Source organism: Berghia stephanieae, chromosome 1 (assembly GCF_034508935.2).
Source record: "Berghia stephanieae isolate SIO BIC M18660-M18661 chromosome 1, UCSD_Bste_1.3, whole genome shotgun sequence".
NCBI lineage: Eukaryota > Metazoa > Mollusca > Gastropoda > Nudibranchia > Aeolidiidae > Berghia > Berghia stephanieae.
Genome location: NC_088360.1, coordinates 119,963,470 through 119,977,997, shown reverse-complemented (window position 1 = coordinate 119,977,997; position 14,528 = coordinate 119,963,470). Strand labels below are relative to the sequence as shown.

Sequence of the window (14,528 nt, the reverse complement as noted above, 5' to 3'; positions counted from 1 at the left end):
TTTTTTTTTCGTTGATTTTTAGAGCAATGAAGAGATGGCTCAAACATAGGAAAGAAAAACAAGATCCGATATAGCACAGGATTAATGATAGAAAAAATACAAAAATACAAAAGTCTTGATCACATGCTATAAAACAATTATTTTATGAGGTGCAAATTGTTCATGGGAATAGGAATATAATATATATATATATATATATATATATATATATATATATATATATATATATATATATATATATATATATATATATATATATATATATATATATATATATATATATATATATGATTTGAGGAGTAAAAATAGGATAACTTAAAAGTGATAGATAAGAAATGAAATATCATCCACCTAATTTACCTTTGAATGACCAGTATCAGTAGTACAGCACAATGTCTTAGTCTCTTCAACGTAATCCTTTCCACAGCAAGTGTACCCCAGACGTGGTAGGTAAACAGAGCCATCAACACTGTCACCACAGCATACAGTTGTATCAGCCTCTGCCTTTCCTCCACAGCATTGCCTATCAAAACCATTTATCAAACGACCTAGAAGACAAAATATGGGTTGATTATTTATTTATTAAAAGAAAAACACTAAAGTTTGAAATGAAATGCTAGTGAGACTACTGAGAAGTTTTAAAAATTGAAAGAGAAAAAAGATATATAAATTGTTTAAGGTAATGTTAAACTATGAAAAAAACTATCCTCCTTAGAATCAATATTTCTATCAATAAGTGTACAGTAAGATTAAAGAATCAAACAAAAACGACATAATAAAAATGCATATAAGCAGTATTAAAAAGTACCTCCAAGATAATAAGTCGAAATAAATCATTCTTCACATAAATGAAATTTTAAAAATGTATATGCTGTATATCAAACTTTTATCAGCTTTCCATCCCTCATCAAAGATACAAACCTTTACAACATATTTGGGCACCGCCAGCATGGTAGGGAATTGATCCACAACAGGAATCTCCCTGACTTATAGACACTCTGTCCTCTGTGTTATCAAGGCAACACACATGGCCGAGAGGAACTTCCACATATCTAAAATAAAAGAAAGATATTTTTCATTATCATCATCATCATCATCATCATCATCATCATCATCATCATCATCAGCTAATAGAAATACAAAAAAGCAAGGTCAAGAACAACCCAACCTCCGTACACCCCCCCCCCCCCCCAAACAACAACAACAACAAAAAAAAAACCTTCGAGAAAGCAAAGAAAAATAGGAGATTGAAAATATATATCAAGTTTTACAACATTGATTTAGAATTTAAAACAAACATCAAACACAGACAGAAATTTAAAAATTCTATAAAGGATATGCATTCAAGATATACTGAGCGAATTTTAAAACCAACCACTTAAAATTAAAACAATGTCATATTTTTGGTTTACGTCAAGTTTATGAGATTGTTTTGATTCATTCATGAGCGAATGTTGTGAGATTTTATTCAAAGCTGTGTTTAAGTCCATAAGGTACGCGGCCACGTGATGAATAAAAAAAATATTATGATTTTGATTTACTCTTGAATGTGTAGATGTAAACTAAGTTTGTTATATACATCATTTTCAGGTCATTACATATCAGATAAGTATTAAATAGGGTTCAAAACCATTTAGTAACCCTTCCCTTGTCAAGTAAAAGAGAGATAACGAGTGGTGCATTTTTTGATCCGTTCAGTATATTATATTAAGAGAAACATTTTTTTACATGTCATATCATTTTTTACATTTAAAAAGCGCTCTTATGGATCTTTATCAATATTCTGGAGAGGTTCGGAAGAGAAAGTTGGTTAATCAGAGTGAATGTCACTTTAAATATTCTATTGAAGCACTAATCGTCTGAATAGCATACATGATGAGATTAAAATTTACAAGTAAAGAAAGTGTATTAAAAAATGACATATCAACTGTTGCATCCATATATGTCAAAATTCGATTGCTAGGTACCCTAAAAATAGCTGGAAAAAAGGGGAGAAGAATAAATAAAAGCAAAAAAAAAAAAAATAAAAAAAAAAATCAACAAAAAACAAAGTGTATGTACTTGTTTCCACAGCACACGTGGTTGTCCAACTTTCGATAGAAGTTTCCAGCGCAACAGTCCATGGAAGGAGATTCTTTAAATATGTAATACTTGCCACAACAAGCATAGGAAGGTTTGGCATCATGAATAACACCATCACAGCAGACCTGTGGAATCCAATTAAAATAAAAAATGATTTAAGGTAGAAGAACAACATTAAAATTCATAAACACAATAAAATTTGGCTGTGCAGAAATATATACTTATTTATTATTACCCGATAAATAATTGAAATAGTATAAAAACTAGAAATGATAAAAACATTTAGTTTTTTGTTTAGTTTTCATCAATATTCAAGTTTTTTTGTGTAAACATTTCAGAAAGATGCTATGAGCCATTACAATACAGTCGTGCTTTTTTTTTTCAAAAAGGGAGAAATTTGACTCAAGCAATTTTTTGACACAAGACATTGGAAGAAAAAAGAAAAATGCGTCTGATTCAGTTTTCCACAAAATTTATTTGACGCACAAGACAGGGCTTCATACCGTTTAAAGCTAAACCTCTCCATTCTTTCTCAACGTATCTAACCACTTCACCTGTTTTGTAGCATTTGAGGGGTAATTGTCGCCACACTTTACCTTGATTTGAGATGGTTGCAATCTCTTATTCGGGTGTTATAACCTCTGTCTTTATTGGTATGAAGCCGTGTCTTGTGTGTTGAATAAATTTAGTATAAAACTGAATCAGATGCAATGTTATTTTTCTTCCACTGTTTTGCATAAAAAATAGCTTAAGTCAAATTTCTCCCTTTTTACAAAAAGCGCGATCGTATTCTAACGGCTTAAGGCTTATAACATCCTCCTGAAATTTCCACCAAAAAAAAACTTGATTAGTGATGAAAAATTAAGCAAAAAACCCCACTAAAAACTAGATATTTCTATCATCATTTCCAGTTTTTAATCTATTTCAATTCGTTATCGCGTAGTAATAAAAACAACACCCTCTGTTGTATTGTAGAACGTTTTTTATGGTTTATTTACTATATATATATATATATATATATATATATATATATATATATATATATATATATATATATATATATATATATATATATATATATATATAAACATGAGAAGGAATGATAGCTATTCAAGTATTCAGTTATTTAGTTTTCAGTGTTCAGTATTAAATGTTAACGTTTAGCAAGTGTTTGTTGCTGGATTGTGATTACTGTTTGCGTTCTTTAAATAGCATTGCAATCTATAACCTGCTATCATTAATTTAAGTTTGTTTATCTTGGACTACCTTGTTGTGATTGAATCTATTCAATACTTGGAAAAATGTATCAAGAATGGATTGACAGTTTGAAATGAATCTACTTCCCAAAATCTTTGAAGACGTCGTTACCCGTTCAAAATAATAAAAAGCATCAATAGGGTAGGAGAACCATTATGAAATCAAGACACCACGGATAAGTCTGTTTGTAAGTTGTAAAAGATAAGAGAAATGAATTTAATCTCCATTATTCGTTTATGTTTTACCGACAAATTACGGATTTTGAATCTTTATAATATTATAATAATTTTTTATCTTAAATAACTTAAAGATAGATTTTAAAATACATTCCTGCATTTATATATTGCATTTTCTATTTTTTTAAAAACACGATCATATATTTTTGTTTCGACTTTTCTCTATGCAAGCAATAATATAGAATCATTTTGATCAAAAAGGATAAAATATCGTATATGAAATGTACTAAAGGGATAAGAGCTGAATTGAACAATTGCAGAAGATGCTATTTTATTTTAATTAGCAAAACACAGAGGCCCTTGGGAAATAGAGCAAGAGTAAGTTGAACTGTCAAATAATAGATGATGTGAGTTACCTTTGGTCCAGAGTAGCATGTTGAGCCACAAATGCTTTCCAAAATACCACACTCGATATAAGTACATTTCTCTTTCTCTGGGTCAGGCGGAGGCTTGGGTCTGAATTATGAAGATACATTTCATATTACTTCTGGATTTTGATTTGAATGATTTTATTTATCCTCCCTTATTTTGTTTCTGATTCTTTATTTTTTTTGGTTCTGGTTTGTTTTGTTTTTGTATAGTAAAGTTTTATTTTTTTTGTTTTTCAAAAATGAAGTCATTAGAAATAACATATTTTGCATATTGAAATTAGATGTCAAAACCAAAATAATTGTGATTTCACTTTTGATCGATTAAGCTAGCTTAAATTATTTAAATTCTTTCCGTTGTACCTCCAATCAAGAACTTCTATATATTTCCTTTTATATTCTCTTAGGCTGAAAATGCATGCTTTAACCTTACATTTCTGAGCAGCTTTTCAGAGTTTTCTTCCACAAGTCGTATCTCAATATAATTCCATTTTCACGAGATGGTGGTATCCAAGTAATGACAGCCTGTTTCAAATAGAAATAAAGCATGAAAAAAGGATGAAAATAGAAGGAGCAGACAATAAAGAAATTAAGCCAATTTAATTGATAAAGGAGATGGAAAAGAAATAAAATAATATGTTTTGTGGATATTTCGAGAAGGCATTAAAAGTAACATGAGTGATCTACTTATGTAACATTACCATAAACATACAATTATGAGTGCAAAGAAAAACGTTCATCTCCTGATTGCGTACCCCCCCCCCCCCTTGTTACCAATAAATAGAATAATATTTTAAAATAATGCAAATTTATTTTAATTACTCATTATTTCTTTATGATAAGCAACTTATATATTCATGTAATATCGAAGACTTCTCATGATAATTACATTCGTGACACTTTGCAGATCAACCTTGGGTGGAGCCATTCCCTGAGGAGATGCTTCAGCAGTTGTACCGAAAGCATTTTCACTTTGTACACATGCATATACAGTGCACGCTTCCATCTGTAATGAAAAGGGTTTTTAATTATTATTATTATTATTATTATTATTATTATTATTATTATTATTATTATTATTATTATTATTATTATTATTATTATTATTATTATTATTATTATTATTATTTTTATTACTATTATTGATATTATTATTATTATTATTATTATTATTATTATTATTATTATTATTATTATTATTATTATTATAATAATAACAATAATAATAACAGTAATCATTTCATCATCATCACCCTTATTATCATCAGCAGCATTACCAACAATTCTGCACAAAAACATTCGAATTCTCAAATCTCACCTTTACATTGTAGACAGTATAGGGCTCCAAATCATCAATAGCCATTGAGCCAGGCTCTACCAGGCCCGTTTCAATTTTTCTATTATTGACAATTATGCTGTAGCTGATAATTTTTCCATTAGGTCTTCCTGGTGCAGTCCATGACACCATGAGAGCTGTAGTACTAAGAGCTTGCAAGACAGGGGGATCTAAATCCTCTGGGGCTGAAAACAAAAGTCATAATACTGCTGACGGGAAAACGTAGAGTGTCAAATTCTAACCCTCTTCAACCTACCCCCCCCCCCCCACCACCATCATTCTCCCTTTACTATTAAAAGCTTGTCTAATAGGTTTTTTTTTAAGCAGTCAAAGGTTATGAACTTCAAAGTGAGAATATTAGTCATTTATACCCAAAAGACCCATACAACTTAAATTTATCATGGTTTCCGAAAAATTAAAAGGACAAAAATGATAGTAAACTGGTCTATTGAAAGTTTCTATTTTTTTCAGATCTCCCAGACCTGGCATCCCAGACATTGCTGGGTGTTCAAAACAGGAAAAGAGAGATAAAACAAAGACAAACTCACCCCCGTCTTTAGTGGTGACGAAAACTGCATCACTAGTGATAGAAGCTCCTCCAAAAATTGTAACTTTGAGTGTGACTGAATACTCTGTATTTGGCAGTAGAGAATCGACAGTGTAACTTGTATCTGTAGCACTTGGTTCTGACGTCATATTTTGCAATTCACTACTGAGCTCGAGATGTAGAATTTCAACCTCTCCTTGTAGCTCAACAGGGGCTGTAGTAAACAAAATTTGTAGCCTTGTGAAATTGATTTATTATCAGAGGACTTTTTTTCCACGAGAGAGTGATATTTTTAGTTGCAACAGTGCCATATATATATATATATATATATATATATATATATATATATATATATATATTATATATATTAGAGAGAGAGAGGAGAGAGAGAGAGAGAGAGAGTCATGGAAACCGGATACATTCATATAGTAATAATAATAATAATAATAATAATAATAATAATAATAATAATAATAATAATAATAATAATAATAATAATAATAATAATAATAATATTAATGTTAATAATAATAATAATAATGTTAATAATAATAATAATAATAATAATAATAATAATAATAATAATAATAATAATAATAATAATAATAATAATAATAATAATAATAATAACAATAATATCACTCTGCCTAAATTTACTTTCTGACATAGGCCTACCATTGTACGGAACAAATATGCAAAGTCGTAAAGTAAACAAAAATTAAGCGAATGATGTATCTTTTACTAATTGAGAGAGAGAGAGAGAGAGAGAGAGAGAGAGAGAGAGAGAGAGAGAGAGAGAGAGAGAGAGAGAGAGAGAGAGAGAGAGAGAGAGAGAGAGAGAGAGAGTGAGTTAAGGGTGAGGGGGAAGGCTGCAATTAGATCAACTAAATCAAAGAGAGACATATATTATTTTGTTTACTGGGCAAAGTCCAATTGCTTCGAATAGCCTGGTGATCAATGGCCTCAGCTACTAGTACAGCAGGTAGCCTAGGCAAACCGCCAAATGTTGTGGTTTCCTCTGACACATCACTAATCATATGACCAATATTGTTGAAGACAGTCACACGATATACATATGTGGTGAACATGGGAAGATTTCTGTCCTCAAAAAATGTGTCAGTGCCAATGTAAAGGCTCTGCCATTCGCCAATGTCGTTTACTTCATCTGAAATAAAGATGGGGAGGCATTTAGACATGTCAAAAGCAAACAATAATAAGGAAATTGAGCATGCAATGTATGGTTTTATTAGTTATTTGTAGAGAGCGTGTCACTCTTCAAAAGATGGTTTGAACCTGTCAAATGTTTTTATGTGGAACTAAGTGATACAAAGCTGCTAGAAGTTGTGGACTGTAAAAAGTAATAAACAAAAATGAATATAACAGCTGGGACTGTGTATTTTGACGAAGGATATGGTATATAATTGTTATTTTTTTTACAAAACTGCACAGTTTGACAATGCTCACTGAGTTTCATGCTTTATCTAATATTCCAGCGGGCTAAATGGTACTAAAGTTCAATATCATGAAGTGCAAGTTGCCTGTTTGGCCTTCGTTTGGACTAGCATCCTACAAAATCCATCACTACTTATAGCCTGGTACTCATTCTCACCAACATTGAATAAGGTAAAGACTGGTAAATGCTTTACCCAAGGACACGATGTCAGGGACAGAGTTTTGCTATTATTGTCACCCAGCAAATCATTGATGATGCTAGACATTGCTAATATTTGTTACAAAACACTGCAAGTAGTGAAAAATTGGGTTTCTTTCTCTTGCTCAAAGAATAATGGTGTGAGAAATAGGTGGAATATGCCAGTGATTGATTCACATTCAGAAGCCTGCAAATTTTTTTTAATGTTTCAACTTTGCCACAGCATTTGCACAGGCCTAAGTTACATATACGTTTCATTTCAAAACATATTAAAAGCTTCCCATTAAAACACGTCCAAATAAATGTAAAGTTTGGATATCCACATTCATTTTTAAAAAAATTACTTTCAAGAGGTTGCTTGATTTTCTTCCTGGAAAGTTCATACTTAATATCAAAGCCATTGGGAAGAGATGGAGGCTCCCAAGAAATTGATATGATTGATTGAGACACAGCAGTAGGAGTTGGTGGCTTTTGGCCTGCAGGAAAACTGGGCTGAGTGGTAAAGTCTGTTCCAGAACTCTGTGTGCATCCTCCACCTAAACAAAAAAGAAAGATCAATCAAGTAATATATCTAATATGAGTAGTGATGCATAAAACAAGTGCTAAATATTATTATTTGCTTTTTCATACCTTGGGATTATATTAAATAATATCTTTTCTATATTTTTTGTTTAATTGCGATAAAATACAAGTTACAATCTTGTTTTTAAAAGAACAACGATTATTTTCAATATAATAAAGATTTCCAATTCTTTGCAATATAGGTTCTGATTCAAGGAGTTATACGACTTGTGTGTTTGTTATATTGGACCCAGTAAAAAGAAAAATTAAAGGATGGTATAAAAAAACATGATTTTGAGTTTATCTGTACTTACAATTACCCGAAAAGAAAGTCAAAAGGGAGTAGATCAACTAAGGATCAGAAGTAGATCTTAAGAGCCCATTTCAGAGGATCCTCATTTTCAATTTCTGAGGGAATAACAACCAGTTGCTAGCTAAAATAGCTTATCCTCCAAAATATGAAAGGATAATTTACTGCCATAAATAAAGTGATGACATTTATATGACCAAATGAGACATTGTCATCTTCTCCACCCATTTTTTCTAATATAGTATAACAGAACTCAATAAATAGACTTATATTTGAGGTAATCCAACTTACTTTTCAAACAAGCCGTAATGCTTACAGAATACTGTGTGTACGGAGTTAAACCACCAACTACAATATTGTTAACGGATATGTTCCTCTCTTCAATGATAGGATCAGGGAACCTTATTTCATAATACTCCAATTCTCCATTGAGTTGTACTGGCTCTTCCCACTCTACTTGTGCCGATGTCGGGTCAACACTTTTCACAATGGGTGCTTTAACTCCAGCTGGACCTGATGATATGCAATACGTCTATAATAAATTGCATAATATTGTTACTTCATGTTTAATGCTCTGCGTGAGTGTGTGTGTGTGTGTATGTGTGTGTGTGTGTGTGTGTGTGTGTACGTGTGTGTGTGTATGTATGAATGTGTTAATGATTTAAAGTATTTCTTTTGATTTCAAAATCAAAACACTTGAAAACGTAGAATTAATTTCTGAGTTGAATTATTCAATAAAATTTTTATTATGAAAATATAGACGTTATAGTTTCGAAAGAAGATAAAAAGATTTGACATATTACAAAACAGCAAATTGATAAAAAGCATGCATATTCGAAATGGGTTTTATGGTATGCATTACGTGAGGCTCCGGTTCTGATAGAGGCCCAAGGGCCTTCCTTGATTCCTGCACCATTTTCTGGGTTCACTCTGTAACTGTATAATGAAAATGGGGACAAGTCACTCGAGGCGTCGATGAATGACTGAGGATGGAAATAATAATGGTTTGCTCATCGATTCCAGGTCCAAATTTGTGTATTTTCAACGTGACAAATAATGGTAATAGTAGAAAGCTTCATATGAGAGTCCAATATAAAAAGTAACTTTTTAAAAATCAGTTGATAAGCAGAGAATATTTGATGACATGCATCGCCCTTATAACGACAATTTTTCATTCTTAACCTTTTCTCTGAAGTCGAAAACTCTAATCCCTTTTGGTTTGTAGAGAAATACAGACCAGAAATCAAATAAAAGCTAGTAATGTATTACATCATGTCTATGAAGAAAAAAATTGAATCCCTTCCCTCTAGCACGATGTATAGATAATTCTCAACTTCTACAATGTAAATACGGACGAGAATTTATTGCAGAATACCTGCTACAGGATTTAATCTAAGATATTATTTAAAGATCCAGATGTAACCCTAAATTGAATCAATTTTTCTTTACTTACAAGTTAAAAGTTAAGTGTTACACCAATTCCAAAGTAGTAACTTAAAACTTGAACCATAGCTTACCAAATCACTGGCAGCAGATACAGTTGTCACATCAACCACGGTCCCATTCTCTCCTTCTTTCCTTTGAATGACATATTCAATAATTAAACCATTGGATTTACCAGGCTTTGCCCATAAGACCTCAACGGCGGAGGGGCTCAGGGCAGTTAATTGTGGTGCTGGAACGTCCCCTGGAACTGAGGAAGATAATTGGGTAGAATGTTGCTGGAATATTATCAACGATATGAGCACATTTTCTTGAAATAGTAGGGAATTAAATAAGGATTTGATGTAAAAATGGAATCGTCTTTAAATCCTAACCTAACCTTTATATCCTACCCCCTCCCTCCCTCTCTCTCTCTCTCTCTCTCTCTCTCTCTCTCTCTCTCTCTCTCTCTCTCTCTCTCTCTCTCTCTCTCCTCTTCAATCTATAACCATTGCCTCTTCTCTTTATCTCCAAATTATACAGTTACATTATTTATTTATACAATTTTTGTTTTGAAATTTAAATAGCGCAAATACAAAGCTGGTGTTACTATTATCATTAACTGATCTATACACTTATAACTGGAAATGTAGTTACAAATGGAATTAGAAACAGAAATATAGTGAATACGATTAAAGATTAAGAAGTGAGAAGTGATAGAAAGAAGAACTCTTACGATCTTGAAGCGTTCTATACATGGTTTGTGGTGGCAGAGCACTTCGAGTACATCCCCCGAGGGTGCAGGCTTCTATTTCTAAGGTGTAGTAAGTATATGGTTGAAGGTTGTCTATCCTTTCACTTGTTGCATTTCCTTCTGCCTAATGAAGTAACCAAAAAGAAGTATATGTGTGGAATTAAACTAACCACGATGGTATAATGTAAAATACATTGATCCAATGTATCATTTTTTAAAGAACTCCCTAACAGAATGAAACACCAAAATTTAATATTATCAGTACAGAAAAGATGTTGTGTCTAAGTACAGAAATTACTGTTAGTATTTTGCTTTTACTTTGTTTTTGTTTTTAATTTGATGATTATTAGACGGATTAGAGAATACCTAGGTCTTCAACAGATGTCGGAAAAAATCTATATTCAATTTCAAATAAAAGAGATGTATACACAACTTAATACTATAATGAAGAAAAATAAATAAAAAAGATGGTGTTACGTGGTTGTGAGAGGGAGCTAATCCCTAGTATTCATTCAATCTTATGCTATCAGTTAAATCAATCTTACCTTGCTGTTTATCTTTCCATTGAGATAAATGTTGTAATGTGTGATAATACCATTCGGGACAAGGGGATACTCCCACGTGACGTCCATGTATCTGGCTCGAATTGCAACGACTTTTGGCACACTCATGAAATCTGGCTCTGAGGGATACGAGTGAAAAGAAATAGCACTGGCTGTCCGAATAGAATTTTAAAGGATTCTTGTTATAAACAGCAATTGTTTTGTACGTATGAAATACTGAATGTAAATAATAAATGTATTGTACGAATACTTTCACAGTCTTTTGTTGCTTCATAATATGCTATTTATAGATAGACATTATTTAACATTACGCTGCCTTTTTTCGTGGTTTTTCATTGATGGATTCTAAAATATTCACACTTTTGGAATAATTTGATACTATTATCTCTAAAATGACTTCAAAACTTATACAATTATAAAAAAGTCAAGATATAATGAGTGTATGCTATAAAATCATTTTAATAATCAAGAGTGTCAAATTCCTTTCAGACAACTAGTATTTTAATCTGATGTTATGAAATGCTCTTTTGTTCTTACTGTCTTGCTTGGTGACGATTGAGGTCCATGGAGATCTTGTCGAGCCATAACTATTCGTGGCCAAAACACGAAAATTGTATTTAGTGAATGGAACCAGATTACTCATGACAAAGCTCTGCGTTATGGTGGGGCCAAACACACTGTGAATTGAATCATTTTAAATATTTAAATTATCAATTATTCGTGAAATTTAATTCATCATTCAATTTTTTCGACTTGAGTAAAGTAAAATTTTAAGAAATTTGTATGATGTCATAGTTTGACTGTAAATATTGACAATACAAGGTCACTATAAATGTTTGATTGAAAGATGATCCAAGATTATCTTTAAAACCCATCAAGAGACATGGCAGCATCAATGGATGACACAAACATGGCCAAACTTCATGCAAAGTATTTACTTTTTAAAAGTAACAGTCAAATTCTAATAATTAGTATTTACTTTTTAAAAGTCACAGTCAAATTTTAATAACTAATATATCACATCTGATAAAAACAAATACACACATAAAAGTAATATACATGCAGCATAATTTAAGTACGAGTAATTTATGATCTTTCAGTTCAAATATAAATGTACACATACTCCTCTACCAAAGCTCCGTCTGCCTCTTCCTGAAATTGTAACAGATAAGACGGCACTTCATCAGCGTTGACCCTGCCTACTTCTTTCCACGTCACTTTGACAGAGGTTGAGGTCTGAGACACTAATTCTGGTGGAGCCATTCCATCAGGGGCTGGTGGAGAAAACAATATTAAAACAGTTTTCAAGATCGTTTGGTCATACATGCAAAAATTAATAAAAATGACATACACATGATTTTTATTCAAATGTTTGATGACAGAAAGTCGTAAGGGTTTTCTTGGCTTAAACTCGTGTATAATTGAAACTATCCCTTTTCAATGTTATTCTTAAATTTTCAGAGCAATATTGGAGTGGTTTTGATTTCAGTATGTTTTGAAATGGCCAGAGTCAGAAATTGATTGGGTAAACCATCTTTCTTACTTAGGTATGTAAAATAAATTCAAATGACTAAATCAAAAGGAGAAATTCACTTGTCAAATTTGCTTCAAAAAATACCCCCCAAAAAGACATCTAGCATACAAATTTCTTAAAAACGAACTTTAAAAAACGCAATAAGCATGATATAAAGTAATACATACTTCCAGCAGGCATATTGACCGTCACTTCATTACTGAGTATGTGTCCGACCTTATTAGAGCTCTTCACTTGAATAGTGTATGAGGACATTGGTACCAGAGGTCCTATTTGATATACAATGTGTGCTACCGTTTCTTCCAGCATTATCTCAGTGCTTTCCTTAGTGGTGTAATTCCAGGCATCTAAATAGATTAGAAAAAGGCATCTTTTATAGCCATTAGACCCACAAACGAAAAGCAGTTTAAATCCTGTTTAAGTAGTGTAAAATAGATTGTACAAATTCCTAGATGACCCCTCAATATGCTAATTTATCACAGAAATCTTTCTAAAAGATCTAATGTTAGACAGACTACACATTAGTATTGGGCGGATAGGGAGCAAAAAATTCTAAACAACTAAGTCTGATAGTCCAGTGCTCTAAGGATTGAGTTACTGGCCTTCAAATATAAGCACGAAATCTTCGAATAAACCTCTATTTTTGTTTCACTCTTACGGTTTTCAACCTGTCTCCAGAAGGCATTTCAACCTTGATTTGAAAACACTTTGAAGAATTCGATATGATAAAGAATTATAGAGGACTTAGGAAAACTATATGGAGGCAATTTGACAAAAGCAATTATTCATTATTATAAAATCTCTATGTGGGTTTTTTAATGAAATTCTTAAAAGATTATAGTCTGGTTTTATGAGTTATCTTACTTTATTTGGATAAAAAATGTTGCTTATGGAGCACGTTATTGCAATGAATATAAGTACTTTATTGTGATTGGTTAACGACAAGCGATTATGATTTACCTTTATCTACATAAAAGAGACCGGTAAAGAACACTTGAAAGAGAGTTTTTCCATTGGGCTTTTCGGGCATATTCCATGTAATATTGACAGTTCGAGCATCTACAATTTCTGCTTGAAGCACCACAAGACCTTCTGGTTGAGCCTCTTGGGTTCTTGCCTCAACCTAAAAGAGGAGGAAAAAGTTCTTATCATACTAAATGTTAATATAGACCTGATTATCTCAGTGCAGTGTTAAGGATGGCATTAACCAAAAGAACAATGCCATTGCTTCAAATATATTATGTGCAAGTCACTAATTGTGGTTTACTGGTTTCACAGTCGTGTTCTTTCATGATCAGTCTGTGATTTATATTTATGGAAATTCAATTAAGTTAATATTAAAGCAATTCCTTTTAGTCACAAAGCACATGAAGCTGATTTTATCAGTGTCTGCAGCATTAAATGAACAGTGGCTAATGTTTGATGCCCTTTGAATAGGTCACCAGTCTATCAGAAAAGTACTTACCACCAGTTCTAACAGAAACAGCTACACCATCACTGCTGAAAAGACTGAGTGATCAGGAAAAAATCCTCTGCTCGACCAGCCTTCTTGCTTGTGAGTCTAGTGCTCGACTATTAAGCTATCTTATCCCCGATGTAAATTTACTGGTATAGTTTCAATAGGTTAACATATCTCCTTCAAGTTTCAACTATGGGACCATTTAACGAATAGTAATGCTTTTCGGAAAGGCATTCACTGTTTATTTTTTCTTGTTTATTTTTTTCAATTTTCAAATGCACACTGCATATTCTTCAGTGAGAAATATAAAATTACCTTATTTGGTTATTGTATCTAAGACATGATGAATTCAAGTGACAAAGTGTTTATAGTAGTTTTAACTTAAGGCATTAATTTATAATTCGTGAAAAAATAACACAACACAAAAAAATGATATTTGTTTAGCGCA

General features: G+C 31.9%; 1 protein-coding gene across 1 annotated transcript in view; it reads right to left on the bottom strand.

The window, feature by feature from the left end:
- LOC144962924 (usherin-like) overlaps positions 1 to 14,528 on the bottom strand; it is a 100,622-nt gene that overhangs the window by 29,363 nt on the left and 56,731 nt on the right. The window contains exons 40-58 of the mRNA XM_078896329.1: positions 13,582 to 13,744; positions 12,789 to 12,968; positions 12,211 to 12,361; positions 11,625 to 11,764; positions 11,070 to 11,206; positions 10,507 to 10,648; positions 9,866 to 10,041; positions 9,211 to 9,331; positions 8,640 to 8,861; positions 7,822 to 8,013; positions 6,746 to 6,991; positions 5,828 to 6,040; positions 5,262 to 5,464; positions 4,833 to 4,949; positions 4,377 to 4,468; positions 3,932 to 4,031; positions 2,062 to 2,207; positions 922 to 1,052; positions 361 to 548 (exon numbers count right to left, since the gene is read on the bottom strand). Coding sequence (XP_078752455.1) covers positions 361 to 548; positions 922 to 1,052; positions 2,062 to 2,207; positions 3,932 to 4,031; positions 4,377 to 4,468; positions 4,833 to 4,949; positions 5,262 to 5,464; positions 5,828 to 6,040; positions 6,746 to 6,991; positions 7,822 to 8,013; positions 8,640 to 8,861; positions 9,211 to 9,331; positions 9,866 to 10,041; positions 10,507 to 10,648; positions 11,070 to 11,206; positions 11,625 to 11,764; positions 12,211 to 12,361; positions 12,789 to 12,968; positions 13,582 to 13,744 — 3,060 coding nt within the window. The remainder of the gene's footprint in view (positions 1 to 360; positions 549 to 921; positions 1,053 to 2,061; positions 2,208 to 3,931; positions 4,032 to 4,376; positions 4,469 to 4,832; positions 4,950 to 5,261; positions 5,465 to 5,827; positions 6,041 to 6,745; positions 6,992 to 7,821; positions 8,014 to 8,639; positions 8,862 to 9,210; positions 9,332 to 9,865; positions 10,042 to 10,506; positions 10,649 to 11,069; positions 11,207 to 11,624; positions 11,765 to 12,210; positions 12,362 to 12,788; positions 12,969 to 13,581; positions 13,745 to 14,528) is intronic.